Source organism: Cystoisospora suis (genome assembly GCF_002600585.1).
Source record: "Cystoisospora suis strain Wien I chromosome Unknown contig_4368, whole genome shotgun sequence".
In the NCBI taxonomy this organism is placed as follows: Eukaryota; Apicomplexa; class Conoidasida; order Eucoccidiorida; family Sarcocystidae; genus Cystoisospora; species Cystoisospora suis.
This window is the reverse complement of record NW_027157160.1, coordinates 1-19178: the sequence shown is the minus strand read 5'-3', so window position 1 is coordinate 19178 and position 19178 is coordinate 1. Positions and strand designations below refer to the sequence as shown.

Genomic DNA, 19178 nt, shown 5'->3' with positions numbered 1-19178 from the left:
CTTTGAGATGATGAGAGGAAAACTGAAGAGGAAGGAGTGCATGTATGATGTACGATAGTAGATAGAATGCCTATGAAATAGCTGGTTGATCACACACATAAGTGAAGAGTTGAGAGAAAGACTGCAATCTGACGAGGAAAGTTACCTGAATCTCCATCGACGTCATCATCATCTGTGAGGCCTACAGCATCTTCTTCTTCCTCTTCTTCTTCTCCTTCATCGCCCAGATCCTCGTCTTCATCTATATCATCGAAGGGGTCTTCTTCGCCTACATCCTCTCCTTCTTCTTCTTCCTCCCAGTCATCTTCTTCTCCTATTTCCTCGAACATATCTTCATCTTCATCCTCTTCATCTTCATCCTCTTCATCTAAGAATACCAAATCTTCTTCGTCTTCATCTTCCTCCTCCTCCTCATCCTCTTCATCTTCTTCTACGCTTCCCCGTCTTGTTGATCGGACTCTCCCCCCCCCTCTTCTTCCTACCTCACTCTCATCATCCTCTCTCCTTCTATTGTGTCGACTGCCCCCTTGATCAGCACTACTACTACCTCTTCTTCCTATCATTCCGCCTACAAGTGCATGCTTCCCATGCTGATGAGAGGACATCTCTCCACGGCCTCCTCCTCCGATCCCCTTGTGATACCCCCCCCCCAAGGCTCCCAAGGCTCCTCCTGCTCCTAAGACTTCTGGAGATGTCAACTGTGCTAAACATCGAACAGCCATGGTCGCTGCAGCTGCCGCTTCTTCACCGAAGAGAGGAAGCTGAAAGAGAAAGAGGGACAGAGAATCCCGTAATCTCTGAAGATCATCTAAACCCAATCCTAACTGTCCTTTGATCGAATGCTTTTCATTAGACGGCTGAGAAGAACGACCAACCGCGAGAGAAGGAGCAGAAGAAGAAGCATTAGAGACGGCAGGATGACTACTCTCTACGCCATCATTCTTACATCCACCTCCCACAAGACCTCCCGATGACGGTGGCCTCCTAGGAGGATCATCTCCCCCATCCCCGCTTCCGCTGCTACCCTCTCCTCCTCCTGTATGGATAGCAGTAGTAGAAGTAGTACATGAAGAAAAAGACCCAGCTTCTCCTCCTCCTCGACTCCCTCCCCCTCCTCCTCCTGATGTGTTAGAAGAAGGATGAGTATGGCTATTGGTCTGGCTATTAGTCGTGGAGTGAGTCCTCTGACTCCCTGGGTCTAAGGTCCCCCTTGGATTTCTATTATGTCGCCCTATAGAGGATGATGCCGATGAATCTCCTCCTTCCCCCATCACACCCAACGCACTACTACCAGCACTACCGTTACTGTTGTTATGATGCTGCTGGGAAGTTGTCATCATACTCTCTTCTTCGCCATCGATCTCCATAGGTAGTGGGGGGGACTGAAGAAGAGGTGTACGCTCATTAATCTCATGACGTCCTCCTCCTGAAGCTTCATGATTCTCCCCACTACCTCCTTGTCTCGAATTCCCATTTCTATTACTACTACTACTATTGCCTCCTCCTCCTGCATCAGTAGGATTGCTTGAAGCACTTCTCCCAACACCTGACGTCGTCCCTCCTCCTCCTCCTCCCCCCCCTCTTCCACGCCCTCCTGTCGTCCCTCCTCCCCCTCCAGAGTTACTATTACCACTACTATTATGACTACTACTACTACCACTACCACTACTGCTGCTACTGCCTCCTTCCCCGTCACCCCCATTGCTGTGAGGTCCTCCTCCTTGTTCTCCACTTCCTCCTTTACATGTAGAACTTCCTCCTGCTGGAGCAGCTCCTATCTGAGAAGATTTATCAGAGGGATTACTCTGGTGAGTGTTAGAGGCTCCGCCCCCAGGTGCATTGTTTGCATGACTATCGTGTCCTCCCCCTGCCCCTCCGCTGCCGCCTTGACTGCCTGGCGACGAGACGACAAGGAGAGGATTAGGAGGAAGATCTGCTGGGAGAGTAAATAACCGATAGAGAATCGAACATAAAGTATAGAAGGCGGTGACCTGAAGATCTGAAGGAAGGGGGGATAAAGAAGAAGAGGTGGAGGATGATGAGCTGCAGGCAGAGTCAACTCCCCCTCCAGAGTTTCTTAATGTATGTTGATGGTATTGTAGGCCAGCAGCACCTTTGCTATGCTCTCGGCCCTCAGGAAGTCTAAACGAAGATGACGATGATAATGGAAGATTAGAAAACGGGGGTGCATGCAATCCTGAAGAATGATGAGAATGAAGATGAGGATGAGGCCTATTGCTCGTTGTTAGGCTGTTCAGATTCCCTCGATGACCGCCACTACTCGTACTAGAGAAAGAGGGTGACAGAGATGATAGTAGGGCGGCACCTCCTCCCCCTCCTCCTCGGCTTAAACTTCCTAGGCAGGTACTTACCTGCTGAAGAAGAATACGTCGTATATCATAGCTAAAGCATGCCATAGCACCTAAGACTTGGATAAGATGATTAAGAGTTACAAACGCAGGGCTTCCACCTTGATAGCAAAGATTACTCCCCATGGAGATCAATCGACCTTCCCGCTGATACTTCAAAGCTCGATGATAGACTTTGTCTGTTGCAGCAAATGGAGGAAGAGTCAAGGTAAGGACACGAGGTAAGATCTCTCTTAAAAGATATTCAAGTAAAGGCCTTATCACAACGACTACCACGTGGGCGTTTAGAGGAGAAGAAGAAGAACTACTACTACTCGAGTGGGTTGTTCGTATGCCATGACTACTCGTAGTGGAGCTTGTACAGGAACCACTTCCTCCTCCTACTTCTCCTCCTATTCCACCCGTGGGGGTTGTCCGAGGGGAGGCTAGAACGAACTCTCCTGTTCCTCCTCCAAGAAGCTTCGATGACGCGATCGTCATACTTGACGATGCAGAAGGTAAGAGAGATGAAGAAGGTATCTCCCCCCGAGGAGACATAGAGAGATGTGAATGACCTGCCTGCGACTGGGAGTTTACATGCAGCATTCCTCCTTCCGCTGTTTGATAAGATGAATGAGCCGTCAGAGGAGTAGTAGAAGTCAGAGGGGCACCAGTTGTAGTAGGGGAGATAAACCCTCCTAATGAAGAGGCGTAAGATGATAACAAAGGAGGACAAGATGTACTTGTGAAGCTCCATGGAGGTGATTGAGGTATATACAATCGAACCATATCATGACCCACTCCTCCTGTCGCTATGGCACCCCCACACGATCCTATTGTCGGGAGACCAGCTGAAGCACCAACCGCAGGAGGCCCTCCTCCTCCTCTTATGGTGCTGTGAGAGCTGCTATCTACATCCATAGATACACCTGGAGCAGGGTGAAGGGCATTCGACTCCATAGACAAACTACTCAACCCATCGGAAGAGGATGCCGTCGGTTTTCCTTTCATATGAAGATGCAACTGCGAGTGAAGAGAATGAGATCGATGAGAGATAGGCTGATGCACATGTCCTCGACCTAGACCCACGCCTCCTCCTCCTCCACTAGTAGTAGTAGTAGTAGTGGTACTACTACGATGGTAGCTCCCTCCGCCCCCTGAACCTTTATGAGCAGCTACTGGGGCATCTCCACTGGTAGCTCCCCCTCTCCCTCGAAGAGAGGAAGACGATGCACTCATCACCCCTGTTGGCTTCGAAGAAGAGGGAGAGATAAGAGAAGTGCTGCGATCGCCGCATGGTGCCACTGCACAAGAGGTAGAGACACCTTCTCCTCCTCCTCCTGCGGCTACGGCTGTGACATCACTTGGCATCTGCGGTTGAGGTGAATGAAGATCTCCAGCACTCCCCCCTCCGCTTACAACCCTAGAAGAAGGGGGTATGGCCTTAGTGGTCCAGAGATGAGAAGAGAGACAAGGAAATAAGAGACTTGAACTTAATTGAGTGATAGGGACAGATTTCAGCATGAGAGGGAGTACAGATGGATAGCAGCTTATGATCTGAACCATGATATATAAGATGGAATCTGCTGTTAAAGCAAATGGATACATAGGACGTATACCACTCATCCAGCTATGATTCATGACTTTCTTTCTCCTATAAGATTCCCCGTCACTCCCTTCTTCTTCTTCTCCATCTGTCATATCGAACTCCTTTCCTCCTTGTTCCTGATCTGTATGTTCTGAGAACCCATGCCCTCTCTTGACTACGGATGAGCAAGACGTCTTCTCTTGGAGTGGGAGTGACAAGACACTCTCTAGAGATCTCCATGCATTTCCTTCTTCTTCGCCTTCTTTTTCGCTCTTCTTTCTATGACTCTCCTGTCCTTTCTCTCGTCTTCCTCCTTCCTCCCCGTCACCTCTGGATGGTTCTCCTTCTTCGCTGTTTCTCAATCCGTCTCCTCTTGCTCCTTTCTTGCCAACATCTTCTTCAGAACCTTCACCCTTCGATGAGGATGACAGTGGAGGGCCCTGCTGTTGAAGGGATGCTCCCGTTAGACGGGTCATCGCCTCTAAGTTCAGCATTATACCAGCGTAATCTGTGAGAAGGCTCATCACAACTAAAGCGAGCTGGGGAGCTCTCTGAGCTTGACTGAGAAGACGTTTTACTCTTCTCTGATTAGACGAAGAAGAAGAAGAATGAGAGACAGAGCTACCACCGCCAACCCCCCCCCCAAAGGCCGCTGGTGACGTCGTAGAAGGAGAGGAAGGGGGCTGATGGAGAGAAAGCGAAGTTTGCGACCTTTCATTGTCATGGAGCCATCGAAGTAGAATCACCTCCTCTCCTGGTACCTGCTGCTGGCCTCCTTGTTCTTCTTCCTCTTCTCCTCCTTTTCTTCCTCCACGTCCTTCTTCTTCCTCCTTTTTCTCATCTCCCCCTACTGGGCGTCCCTCGCCTCGCTTTGCCTGATGCTTTCCCCCCCCTCGAGTTTTCGCCGTAGGAGGAGTGCTATGGATCTTCTTCTGACTGTCTCTTGGAGATTTCTGCGATGGACGACTCGGGGGAGAAGAAGAAGAAGAAGTCTGTGAAGATGACGATGTGGAAGTGAGAGGATAATAGCCTAAACCTCGATCACCCTTCTTGAAGACAAAGCCTTTCTTCGGCCCTATATAGATTCCGCACAGAATAGGATGACGTTCTTCCTCTCTTGGAGAAGCTGTCATACCTGTCGTATCCGTATGAGGAGTAAGACTACTGTTCTTTAATGATTTCTTCTTTCCCTCTCCTTCTGCTCCATCTTTTCCCTCCTTTTCTTTCTTGTTCTCTCCACCCCCTGACTGTTCCGAAGTTCGACTACTACTCGGATGATCCGCATGACTATCCTCTCTTCTTTCTCTCTCTACTCCGCTACTAGCTGGAGAGGAAGATGAAGCCCCTGTCGCATCATTCTCTCCCATCATCCTTTCCTCTGCACTCCCTCCTTCACCTGTTTGTCCTTCTCCAGAAGAACCCGCTGCACCCCCAGCTCTACAGACACCTGAAGAAGGTGTCGGAGGACTTCTCTTATCTTCTCTTCCTTGAGGAAGAGATCTTGCTGTCTGTGACCGACTTCCCCCGTCACTATGGGGCCGAAGTCTTGTTCCTCCGCCACTCGATCTCGAAGAGGAAGAAGAAGATGACACTTCACCTCTTTCTCCACCTAGGGACAAAAACGATCCACTTCTTGATCTCTCTGATGTCTTACCACTACTACTTCCATTCAGAGAAGGGTCGACAGATGAAGATGAAGAAGTCATCTTATTCTCCCCCTCGGGCTCTCCACCACCCACATCACCTTTGCCTCCCCGTCCTCTTGGAGTCGTTCCCTTGCTAGTAGCGCTATGATGAGAAGCCGTCGCTTCAGAAAGGTCTGTCTTTCTTTCTCCTCCTGATCCTCCCGCTGTCCCTCCAGATGAGGAGGGAGGCAAGGCAGTAGTGCAAACTTGACAGCATGCCTTTAGAACTTGCTCCACTAGAAGAGGAGCTCTTTGCATGAAAGGGGAGAGCTGACTCAGGACAGCTTCAGCTGGCATCAGGAAGGGAAGAGGATCATCCGTTGAAGGGGGTGGAACTCCATGAACCTACAAGGGAAGAGAAGAACACGAGAAAGAGTCAAGCAAGATGTTCCTCTTGGTCTATTTACCATGGAAAAAGAAGGCTTAAAATCTCATGCACACCAGGCCATCCAGAGCTCCCTTTCGCTCATCAGACAGACCCAGAGATATTTCTTCTTCGCTACCACATCGATATGAAGAAAGAGATACACAACATGAACAAAGAGAGACCAACGGGAGATACAAGGGGACTGCAAGAGGAGACAGCGAAGGAGATACCACCCTGGCTCTCACTTTTCCTACTGAAGACAGACACATTCTCAAAGAGAAGCAACTCCCTCTTTACCCATGAGCTCTCTCTCTCTCTTTTCTCTTTGCTCCCTCTTCGCCTTCACCTTTCATTCGTTCAGTCAACTTAGGCTACATCTGCCAGCCCTCCGTGAGAGTACATCTCCCCTCGTAATAGAACCGTGTCGGATAAGCAGACGAAGAAGAAGAAAGACGAAGACGTAGAAAAGAGAGAGAGGGAGAGAAAATGCGGGCAGTACGACTGATAGAAACACACAAGAAGTATCGAAGAAGGGTCACATGACTTGAGGAGAAGATAAAGACTGACATTTGCGTCCCTCTCCTGCCTTTCTTGGGGGAAGGACCGAGAGAAGCTCTTAAAGGAAGCTTAGGTCTTCAAACTCATCCAGTCCGCTTATACATGGAAAGCGAAGAAAAGAACAAGAACTACCTAGTTTACTTTGAAACAACAGAATCGAAAGGAAGATATGCACTACTATCTAGAACTACTCATCGATATATCAATATATTAAATTCATATGTGTACCTGCAGATGCACATTACCAGAGATCCGTATGCATATATACATATATAGGTATCTCCGTAGACGTTGATAGGTGAGATCATCCAGTGTCTCATGTAGAAGCATATGTCCTCGATTGAAGAGACCTCCTCTTTCTTTAAGTGAAAATCTTCTGTCCTTCTTTGAGAAATTGTCTTACCCTTCTATAGAGACTTCTCGCAACTAGACTGGCTCTCTTGAAGATGAACTGAACCTCGTTCTCAATGAAGGCTGTCAGTATAGATGGATCTTCACATATATGGCAAGTAATCTGTTGTATTAGACTTAACATTCCATTACAGCTAGCTGTCCTAGGAGCACGTAGTAAGACACCTAAGCCCCCCCCTCCACCTGATCCTCTGAGAGATTCTTCCTCTTCTGGTATCACGGAATCTGACTGGTCTGCTCCTCTCTGTCGCAGAGTCCCGGGGTCCTGTGGCTGTTGTTGTTCTTCTCTTTCTTCTTCGCTTGCTTGTTCTCCCCCGGGCTGAACAGGTTTAGAATGGGAGGAAAAGCGATCTGTCATCTTCTTGCGTTGTAGGAGCATCTTTCTTTCTACAGGAGAGAGACTTGAAGCAATGGACGCGAAAAGAGAAGGATAAGGGAGATACTTGTGAGACAGCCCCGTCGTTATCATCGTAGAAGAACGGGGGTATAGGGATGATAGAAGAGTACATGCAACAGAGAAGAAAGGAAGATCAGAAGACGACGAAGAAGCTGGATCATAGAGGGAGGAAGAAAATGAAGAGAACATCTTCTTCTTCTTCGTAATCATCCACTGAGAAGATGAGACAAACCCCTCCTCGTCCATGCTTGCCTCTTGTCCATCAGCCTCATCACCTGTAGTAGGCTCTTCTCCCATACCCCGCCTTACATCTATTGCAGCATGAAGATCTTCCTTCTTGACTCTCCTGCTATCAGCACACTGCCCCTGTTGTGTCCTACCTCGCATCATGGTGATACAAGTGCTACTTAAAGCTTCCCTGCACGTCAGAAAGGCGCCTCCCCCTTCTGCTCCACCTCGCTTCGGATTATAGACGAGAAGATGCAAAGCATTCGAGGGGACAATAGTGAGATGCTGCAGTATTTGAAGTAGAAGCAGCATAAGATCTCCATCTAGACCTGGGAAGTAGTGAACGGTATCTAGGCATGCAGTGACGAGTTCTTGTTGTTCTCGAGAGCTAAGAACGCGTCCTTTCGCCGATGCGACGCTTCCTTCACTGCTCGTAGAACGGCTATGAGACTGAGCAACAGTCCCTCCTTCTATCCCCGCAACCCCTCCTAAATGTCCTCGGCTTTGCACAACAAGACTACAGTCATCTCTCTCTTCTTCTCCTCCACCTCCTCCTCCTGTGCCTGCTCCCCCACCGCCAGTGCTTCTATCTCCAGCATGGACCGATGAAAACACACCTGTACCTACTAGGCCTTCATGATGTAAATCTTCTTCTGCTTCTATACCACTACTACCTCCTTTTGACAATGCTGGAGAAGGAACTCCAGAAGAGGAAGAAGACCCAAAACGAAGATCAGGAGGAGGAGGAGGAGAAGAAGACGACATGACTCCTCCCTCTCCATCTCCTGATGCGACAACACCTACACCTGCAGCACCGAAACCTTTCGAAACACTTCCACTACTAGTACTACTTCCTAGACCTCTATTATGAACTTCACTAGAACTCCCTCCTCCTCCTCCTGCACCTCGACCAGTGCTTCCCCCTTTCTTTCCTGCTCCTCCAGGAGACGACGTACCATGAAGAGAATTGACTCTCTCATGCAGAAGGTAGAGAGGAAGAAGCTCTTGAAGACATAACAACGCGGGAAGAAGAAACGGTGCGGGTCGTGCTCCTAAGGGGATCGATGACATAAGAGTAGGAGAAGGTGAAGAAGATGAAGACGTTAAGGAAGAAGAAGAAGAGGGTTGTATATCTTGAGGAGAGAGATTAGAGAAGGGCAGGATGGAGAGAATCTTTGGATCAGGGTGGAAACCACTGGATGAAGAAGAAGAAGGTGAAGAAGACGGCGCTGTAGGAGGGAGATCGAGAAGACACCATGAGGGAAGAGGAACAACAGATGAAGAAGAAAGATTCGTACATCCATAACAAGGATAAGAGACTGCTGACGATGACCTCCCTCCTCCTCCTCCTTGTTGCTGTTGTAGAGGAGGTAATGACGCAGAATGGCATGAAGAAGACGACGAGATGTTTGTTGTAGAGGAAGCAGAGTTAGGAGGGAATGAAGGAGACTTGATCACATGGCAAGCATTGATAGAGGCACTTGCTCCTCCTCTTGAATTCATAACGGTCTTCGGAATGAAAAAAGAGGAAGAAGAAGAAGAAGAATCTTTAGCGGCTTCATCCATCGAAGGATAGAAGAGATCGGGAAAGAAGAGAACGCCTTTGCACTCTGAGAGAAAGTAAGGATGATGTGCCCCTAGCACGGCTTCATCGTATAAACTTGTAGATATGAAATTCATGAAGAGAGAAAGAGGATGATCTCTAAAAGATGCAGCAGCCGTGGCTATCCAACTCTTGAAGTCCGAAGACTTTGACTGACCTATCATGTCTCCTTTCTGGCTCTTCTTGAACTCCTTCTCTTCTTCCACAGGTGGTGTATCGTCTTCTTTCTTCACTCGTGATGCCATACTATCAGAAGGATTACGCCGCTCTCCTCCTTGTCTCTTCTTCTGTCCTTCTTCTTCTATACCTCCATTGAGATCTCTTTCTTTGTCCTCATACTCTCCTTTTCTCGCTTCATCATCTGTAGAAGCCTTTCTTCTTCTTCTCATTTTGAGAGATTTCTTTGCCTCTCCTCCATCTTCTTCTTGTTCTTCCGAGCTCTGTCGTACTCTCCGTCTACGATGACTTAGGACGACTGCATGCAACGCCGCTAAAAACATGGAGACGCCTTGTTTCTTTCGATGCAAAAGATGAGCTAGGATGTAACAGCACGCATACAAATGCTGCTGAAGTCGCAGCCTTAAGAAGACACAACGAGCCATCCGAGCTGCGTGGGATCGCCCATCTTCATCTCCCCCTCCTCCTTGATTCTTCTGAACGTCTCGAAGAAAACTGACTAGAAAAGATCCGGAAGATGAAGAGGAGAAACAAGAAGATGAAGACGTAGGAAGGAGAGAAAGAACGTCAGGGAAGACTTGGCACATCTGACTCAGATGGAGAAGCCGCATTGCTAGGTGATGGAGAGTTGCAAACAGATTCTTCTCTCCTAACTCTTGAAGAACAACAGCCGGAGATCGCTGCGGCGGAGAGGAAGAAGAAGAAGATGGAGGAGGAGAAGAGGAAGAAGAAGAAGACCCTGTCGAAGAAGCAGATGAGGATGACGACGAGGAAGAAGAAGAAGAGGAGGAAGAAGAAGAACAAGAGGAGGAAGTAGCTGGGGGAGAAGATGAATCAGGTGACGTTGGGCCTGAGAGACATAGGGGCGAGAGAGGAAGTTGTTTTAGATAGACTGATAGATCAGCTATATCTTAAATAGATATAGACACACACTCTTCCTGCTTATCGCCTAGATAGATACATCTACACAGCCCGCCGAAGCGTATCGAAGGTAGTAAACATGTCGCCAATACTGAGCCATCCTAACACTCCTTGGTAAGTAAGAAATATGCTATACACTTTCAATGTCTTCAGGAGTGTCTGCATGTATGCACTCCCCAGCTAGAAACATACTTGGATGGCTATACACGTATATACATGTATCTTAGTATAGACTGTCGACATGTATCTGCCCAAATACATAGGGTGACGCCCCTCCTCCCATCACTCTTGGACTGAGTAGTTGCAGCGGTACGATACCCAAAAAGGTGGCAAATTATGAACTGTCATTAGTTACGTGTGAAAGACCAGCACTAGACAGTCTGACTCTTCTTTTTCTTCCCTTCTCTCTCTCCTCTACTCTTCTTCCTCCTATCAATCGTCTGTTGCCCTATTCTTCCTCAACCCTATCCTATCCCAGCACAGCATCTATCTATCTATCTCTAATGCATCTATCTTTAATCTACCTCTATCAATCTATCTTCTCTCTATCTATCTATGTGATCATTCCTCGTGAACAAGCGACATCTTACCTATATCCGTCTCTCTCTTTTCATGACGGTTCGATTCCCCTGATGACGTCTCTCCTCCTCCTTGTGCTCCCCCTTCTTCCCTTCCTCCGCCCTGCGTCCCCGTTGCGGCTGTATTTTCACTACTACTACTACCACTACTGCTATGACTACTCGTATCTTGGTCAGTCCCTTGACCTTGCTTCCCTTCCTGTTTCGAGCCATCCGCTTCACTCTTCTTCACTTTCGCTCCCGCCTCGTCCTCTATCTTCCTTTCCTTCTCTGCCTTGCCTGTCCCCTTTCTCCTGTCTTTGCCACTTCTCGAGACATCTGTGTCTTCTCTCCAGGCGCAGAGATCCAAAGGAGATCCTAAGAGTTTCACGAGAGATTCACATAATGAAGGAACTGTCTGGGGTAAACTGCATGCAATTCCGATCAACTGCGTGACGACATGTCTTTGTAAGTAATCTGCTAGTTGTTTGGCAGAGATATCACTTATATAGATAGCTATCTCTCCTTTCCATGCACTTCTCAAGACGTCCTTCATTCTTCTCTCTACCCGACTCGCCCCTTGCCCATCATCCTTTTCCTTCTCCTCCTCCATCATTCTCGTGTCTCTTCTTTCTTTTACTCTTTTTCTCCCCTCACTACCATTCAACCGACTTGTCCCTGGAGATGATAGAGAGAATCGCGAAGAAGAAGAGGAAGAACTTCCTGCGCCACTGCCCCCCATTCCACCCCACGCCTCTTCAAGCTTGAGGTTCCCTTCTAAAGCTGCGCTAGCTGCAACAGCAAATAAAGCTTCCGTGTCTTGTTGGTGTCTACTCCCACTACTACTTGATGAATCTCTTCCGCTGCCTCCTCCTATCCCTCGTCCACCAAAGGAACCCATAGATGACGAACCATAGGGGAAGAAACCCCCCCCGCTTCTCGACCCTCCTCCACCACTGTTCGATGAGGAAGAAGATGATGTATTGGGACGACCTGTCACAGCAGCTAGCACAGCTCTTACAGTAGCTAGATCTCGGCTTGTGATACTTCCTCGGTCATCGTCATCGTCTCCTCCGAAACTTGAAAGTAATACAGCTCCCGCCCCCCCTCCTGAGGTGGCTGTAAGACCTCCAAAGAAATCCAGGGACGGTCCTACTTCTCCCATTAGAGCCGCGGCTGCTGCTATAGCCGCAGCAGATCGATGAGCAGAAGAAGAAGCAGAAGAAGAACCTGATGACGACGACGAGGAGGAGGAGGAGGCAGAGGAAGAAGAAGATGGCTGACCAGGGGTAGTCGCAAGGGAAGAATCGAATGCAAGGCCGAGAGAGAAGGATTCTTGGGGTGCAGAAGAAGAAGAGGAACCTCCTTCTCCTCCTCCTCCTAGTCCAGTACTGCATCCTTGAACTGAAGAGGTAGGGACGGTAGTGGCTGAAGTCGCAGCTGTATCAGCATTAGTAGTAGAAGTACCACTGCTGCCGCTGCTGTAACTGCCACTACTTCCTTGTTGAGTCGATTCATTTCCTCCTGTCACATGTGGTCTATCTCCACTCTCTTCTCCTCCACCTGTTGTGTTCCTATCTGCTTGGCTTTCGCTTGTATTGACTGGACTTCCCCTTAGCCCTTGATCTCTATTCTCTCCTTCTCCACTCCCACCGGCGCTGCCTATTCCTTCCCCTGTCCCACTGCTGCTATTCTCCCGCGCTCCTCCTTCTCCCCCCCCGCTATTCTGACTCTCACTATTACTACTACTACTGCTAGTTGTTCCAGAGACATCACCTCCACCCACTTCTCCTGGAGTGGATCCTCTTTCAGGTTGGGCTCCAGGCCCAGCTGTTGTGGTCGGGGGATTTGAACTTTGCTGAGTTTCTTGTTCTAATTCTTCTGTTCCCTGTCTCTCTAGAAGCCATTCCATAGCCAACTCCACACTTCGACCGTTCGTTATATCGACAGCTCGTTGAGCTAATCTTTCATCGAATCCCATATCCGTAAGTTGAGACACCATGAGAGCTCTCTGGGCAGCAGCTCGTTGCTGTTGATGAGAGGCCCGAGCAGAAGCAGAGAGAGAACCTGACCCTCCTCCTCCGCCGCCTATCCGCATGGAAGATCCGGTAGTCGATGAGGAGTTATATGAGGAACCTCCTGCCCCTGCTGCTGCGCCTGTACGAGGTGACGGAACGGCCGCTGGAATATCAACGAAGACGTTATAGATCCACGCACGACGTTGAGGTGTCTGTACACAAGAGAAAGAAGAAGAGAGTCAGGGGAGAAGAAAGGCAAATCTCCATCTTACCATGGTTGGCTTCATGAGAGAAACGGATTGAAGAAGGTCGTCTGAGATAAAAGATGCAGCACTGTCTTCTTCACTCCCTCACCACCGTACACATCCAAGTGAGCTCTACCGATCATCTTCAGCCATGCTATGCAAAGAGCAATACTGTCTGATGGGATTCGATATCGACTTGTACATGTCAACAGCATATATGAAGACACACACATGTAGAGGGACGTACGTAGAGCGAATGACAAGGATATACATGTACCTGAGCATATGCATGCATGGCCTTCCGTGACGGACGAATGAAGGCATGACAAGCAGGTAGGATAGATTGGGGGTTTATTCTTGTAGTGGGATAGCAAAAGGAAAAAGATACATGACGCCGACTGAAGCTGCGAAGAGACGAGACCTTCAAAACTTACAAGCAGAAATTATCAGCGCATGCATGCACTCCGTGAATCTCGCGAAACCTCTCTGTCCGGACCGGTTTAGACACACCCCCACCTCGTACTGCATCGATCCAAGTATACACGCGAGGCCATGAAGAAGACAGACGAGAACAAGAGAGCTGCTATTTACTTTAGGAGGTACTACAGGTGTAGTTATGGATAGTGCAGCTATGGTGGATAGAGCATTTCGCCGAGGTGTTTTGGTTGTAGTAGCTGACTCCTGAATCATCCCAGAGTGCCTCGGATGTGTGTCTAGATAAACTTGTATCTAGGGCCCGAGAGAGACACGCGACTGTATGTACAGCAGCCGGGCCAGCCCCCACAGGTAGGTAAATTTGGTAGCTATTCTATTCTCTCAAAGAAAGAAAGACGATCACTGAAAAGAACATCGAAGAGCCGAAGATGTCAAGTGACTGACCATCGTATCAAAGAGGTGGTATGTGATTTTATGAGAGAAGCCTGTTACTCTTTGTAGGAATGGAGCTAGGAGACTCCCAAGCAACCAGTCCTCTGATCGTACTCTTTCCCCCTTTTGTCCTTTCTTCTTCATTTTCACTCCTCCCTCTTTTCCGACTTCCACCATCATATCCTCCTCATCGCCTTCTTCTATTCCGTCTGCTACCTCCCCGTCAGCCATGAGATCTTTATACATAGCTTCAGCAAACAACTGCTGTTGTGAAAGAGACTGATGAGCCTTCCTCGCCACTGAAGAACTTCCTTCGTGGTCTCCTTTACTACGGTATGCATGGGGGTGGTGTACATACACCTCACGCGACTCCGCAGGCACATCGTCAGGAAGACAGATAGGAGCCCCGCATTTCGAAGCAAGTGCCCACCATACAGCTACATGAGAGGCTGCCTCACACTGAACCGAACGAAGTAATCCTACGATATCACACTTGCCGAAATCTGGATGAGGTAACAGCTGACAATTCGAAGAGACGTCTTCATGGTTCCCCTCTCCACCACCTGTTGCTTTTGAAGAAGAAGAAGAAGCATTCTTAGTCGCACTAGGCTCTTGAAGATGCTGATAGGCTTTTATCATCTCATCGATAGAGTATGTAAAGTGATAACGAGGAGGATGACTGGATGAGGAAGCATTTGCATGCGGAGCATCCCTGCCGTTTCCTTCCTTAGCTGAAGTCGATTCTCCCCCCTGAGGAGGCTGACCACTAGAAGAAGAAGACGTATCAGATGAACTCTGAGAGGTAGATGAAGATGAACTCGAGCTGCTACTAGGCACTGAGCTACTACTACTACTAGAGGAAGAGGGAGAGGTAGAAGTATGGCTTCCTCCTGGATCTGTATCATTCCTTGTTTCTACGGTATTCTGAGTACTGTCTCCTACTCCTGCTGATGAGCTAGTACTACTACTGCTACTGCTATTACTATTACTATTACGACCTCCCCCTGTCTGCTGAGATGTGCCACCTTGTCCACCCCCCCCTGTAGAGGAGGAGAGTTCATCTGATGAAGGGGTAGAAGAAGAAGATGAGGAAGAAGAATCCCGCTGCATGCGTTTGTAGAACGACGGACGCTCAAAGTGCCTGAGAGAAATAGAGAAGGAAAGAAACCAGAGGGACGCAGGAAAGAAGAGAATCATTTATTATCGAACATATCTCATTCAAGACGAAAGAACAAGGTAATTCCAGGAAAGAAATGGTACGGTTTAGAGGTCTACGATTCCGATGCACACAGTCCACCATACACCCGCAGCTGATATGAATGTAGACACCACAGCGTATGTAGAGGCAGGTATAAGAACATCCGCAGCACAGATATATGCGGGTATACATGGAAGTCGAATATACTATACTACGTGGCATGCCTTGGAGAAAGCAATGCATAAGAGAAACACGATACATCTGATACAGAAGGTAGAGAAATACAGATGTCTCAAAGTGAAGAGAAAGATATGTAGAGAACTTCTATGAAGAAGAAAGTACAACCTATCAGATATTGTCTCTAGTATTCAACAAGAGAAGAGCTGCAGGCCAGAGAGGGAGCTCGCGGAAAGGACCTACTTTTGCATGTATTGAGAGACCGGCGAATTAAGACACCTTTTCCAGGATGTTATTTTATCGCAGTAGGCTAGAGCACATTGTAGAGATTTGCTAGCTAAATCTTTAACAGTAGCAAGTTGATCCATAGGAACTTTATCGAGTTCATTCATCATCGATTTAATCCATTGAACAAATTTCTCTCTTCTCTCCTCGGCCGAATGACAGACGTCCTCATATCCATCTCCTCCTCTTCCTACATGATCTCCTGTCTCCTTGTTTGAAAGTTCCTCCCCCCCTCCTCTCTCGCCGTCTCCTTCGTTCTTCACTCCTCCCATTCCACAGCCGGTAGTTTTCGTCGTCTTCTTCTGGAATCTAGACCCCGACGAAATCTTCCTTGTTCTCCTCTTGAGACCGAAGCGACCTAAGAGAGATGCGAGATGAGAGATTTCTCCTTCTGATCTCTTCCGAGAATCCTTTGGTTCATACTCATCGTCATCATCGTCTTCAAAGAGAAACAGAGGAAAGAGATCGTCTACCTCTACAATGTCGTGCCCCTCCCCACTCAGCGAGGGGGAAGTCTCCACCGTAGAGGAAGCTGAAGAAGAAGAAGCTGAGGAGGTTGAAGCTGAGTTCTCCACCGTGCTCATTCTTAACGATCGGGTTGCAAAGTAACAGTGGACGGCTATATTGACGCCAAAGGCATAGTCGACAACTCTCATCAGTTCAACGATACCTCCAACCTTAAGAGCAAAGAAAGAAGAAGTGAAAACAGAAGCAAGTCGGATGAAGTACCGATCAACCGGTGTAGGCGGATGAACCGTCTTTTCGCTCTGTGGCAACTAGCTGTGCTGCAATCTACTGCTTTTTCTACCAGTTGTGGGTATACTCCAATATCACGTGTGTGTATGTACACCCGAGACGAGGTGTAGGTACACACCAAACGAGGTGTATGCGCACCTCAAATCAGGTGTATGTACACCCCAACCCAAATGTTGTGTGTCACACACATCTGCTGGCGAGCAGTTGCTTCGATAACAGAACGGCAAGCTTAGTCTAATTCCTCGGTTGTCGCTTGACTGGCGCACGTTAACACATAGAACCCAGCTCTCAACCTTGAAAGAAACTAGCGAACAGATGCACAGACCTGACGACCCCCCCTAGTACTACTACTGATCCATTGCCGCACCAGCACGATGAAACATTGTCTATTTCTAGCTTACCTTATGGAAAGCATCAAATGTCATGGTAAGAAGAAGTCCTCGATTTTTCTCGTCCACGTGAAGTTTATAAAGCCAGTCCAATACATCGCATATGTATGCTAATGTACTGATAACGCCTAAGCCTTCGATCACAACTTTGATCTCTCCATCGCCCGTCCCCGCTTCTTTCGTCTTTCCCATCACTCCTCTCTTTCCTTCTTCGCCCTCCATCTCTATCTCTTGGCCTTCTTCTTCTCCCCCTTCTGAATCAGGACAACGCCTTTGTGCTCGACTCCTACTATCCTGACTCTTCGTACAATATGACTGTTGGGTTGCTGTCGTACTCTCTTCTCCCCTTCTTCCTTCTTTAGCATCCTCACTACTGAACGGCTCTTCATTGCACATGCGTAAGATACGTGAGAGAGGAAGAGGTGTAGGCAGAGGCATAGAAGGAATAGGAAGAAGGAGATCACGACAATGGAGCCCAATTGAAAGACAATGCATTTGAGCTACCTGCTGATGGATATGCTGGTGTTGAGGAGAGCTCTTCTTGCTTCGCACTATATTCGAGTTCAAGCTCCGACTTGCCTATACACACAATGAAAGAAGGGAATATAGCTAGGAGCTATGTCATAAATCACTTTCAACGCCCCCCTCACAACGACCCCAACCGGCAATGAAACCTGACTCTATCTACGAACGTATGTATGAAGATGCTTGCAGTCATCTATCAGATTTCATTCGGATACAAGAAAGGCCATCATACCAGAGAGATACATCGCTAGTAACAGTTGAAATACTGAAAGGGCGCACTGCGGTATACAGTATACCCCCGTGGCGCATACACCTCTAAAGGAAGAGAATAATCTTCTCACATCTGCGACTTCCTATCGGATAGGTAGAAGCGGGAGAAGAGAGACGGACGACCTCTGTATCAGACGAGGTCCCAGCCCGGGGCTATGTCCTCTTAGCTGAGAGAGACACCTTCACAAATCTACGACAAGGAGAAAAGTACACTGAATCTGCGTGTATGCCTACATGAACTTCCGTTATAGATGTGTGCATATCTACATATCCTCTTTACCAACTCTAGTACTCGAAAAGACTCGGGAGATTATACATGCATAGACGCTTCACACATATCGTATATCCACACCTGGAACATACATCCATATGTATAAAAGATCTACCGTACATAATACACCTGAATGTGTAGAAAGTTCTTTGACCTTACATTAACAACAATGGCTCGGATTGTCTGAAGCATTCCCCGGAGCATTTCCACCCGTACAACAGATGATTCGGCTGTTTCATCCGGTACTAGAGAAGAGGTATCCCCCTCGTCGCCTGCTATCTTCTTTCTTCCCTCTTGGTGTTTCTCTTCGTCTCCACCGGGATCCGCCCCTGCATCCATATCAACTTCTCTTTCTTCTTTGATCTTCACTACCGCTGTCTCTTCTTCTTCCGCTCCCCCCCCTCTCTTTCTTCCCCCCGTCTCTATCTTTTTCTTCTCCGTGGTCACTGGAGAAGATGATGGAACACTATAAGCGAATTCAACGAGACTGCTCCATAGCATATCATTACTACTAAGAACTCCGCCTGGATCACCTCCTCCTGTAGCCCCCCCTCCCGTATTCCCCGATCCAAGAGAAGAAACAAGCTTCTTGCTGGCTCGTATAGCCGGGTGCTCATGCGCATTATGCTTACTACTCAAGAGAGAGAGAGTGCATTCTGTTTCATTCATCATAAACAGAGGAGGAGGTGCCGCTGCATACAGAAACTTCAGAGCCCATGGCACAACTCTCTGTAATTGGATAAAGAGAATACCTAACTGTTGAAGAAGATACAACTGCTGCTGAGGAGATGCTCTCGATCCTGGCCCAGTACCTCCATAGTATGCTTGTCCCAGCTCTCTACCTAACATGACTGTAACCTGCAGAGAGCTTGAACAATCTTGAAGACAGGAGACAAGATCTTTACAATCCTTTGACTGAAGAAGCGCATCGTCACACAACGGCGCCTGCTGAAACGAAGACATCATAGAGACAATTACAGAGCTCTCATCTATATGCTGATCTGACGGAGGATCTACGCAACTCGGCTCATACGGGGGAGGCACACCCCCTGTAGATACCCATCTGTCTCTCCAGGTGTCGACCAGATCACCTAGCGTTCTTGTCTTCTCTGTTGCACGACCTAGGAGAAGAAGCTGAAGGAGAAGTTGAGGAAGAGAAGATGACGCTGAGGCGACATATCGAAGGGTTATCACAAGAGGATGTTGGGGATAAAGATGAAGAAAGGCTGGTGGGAGAGAACGAGCGCAACACAAAGAAAGGATCAGAGGAACACCTCCCTTAGCTATGAAACGTCGTAAGGTCAGCATATAGATGAGAGCTCTGTAATTGTCTCTAT

General features: G+C 48.1%; 1 protein-coding gene across 1 annotated transcript in view; it reads right to left on the bottom strand.

Annotated features, from left to right (window-relative positions):
- Positions 1-19149, bottom strand: part of CSUI_008005 (hect-domain (ubiquitin-transferase) domain-containing) — a gene marked incomplete at its 5' end in the record, with an annotated part of 33888 nt that extends 14739 nt beyond the window's left edge. Inside the window, 7 exons of the mRNA XM_068068145.1 lie at positions 146-5966; positions 6950-10212; positions 10874-13070; positions 13983-15111; positions 15589-16307; positions 16788-17354; positions 18001-19149. Of these exons, the coding sequence (XP_067919879.1) occupies positions 146-5966; positions 6950-10212; positions 10874-13070; positions 13983-15111; positions 15589-16307; positions 16788-17354; positions 18001-19149 (14845 nt within the window). The remainder of the gene's footprint in view (positions 1-145; positions 5967-6949; positions 10213-10873; positions 13071-13982; positions 15112-15588; positions 16308-16787; positions 17355-18000) is intronic.
- Positions 19150-19178: the final 29 nt, after the last annotated feature.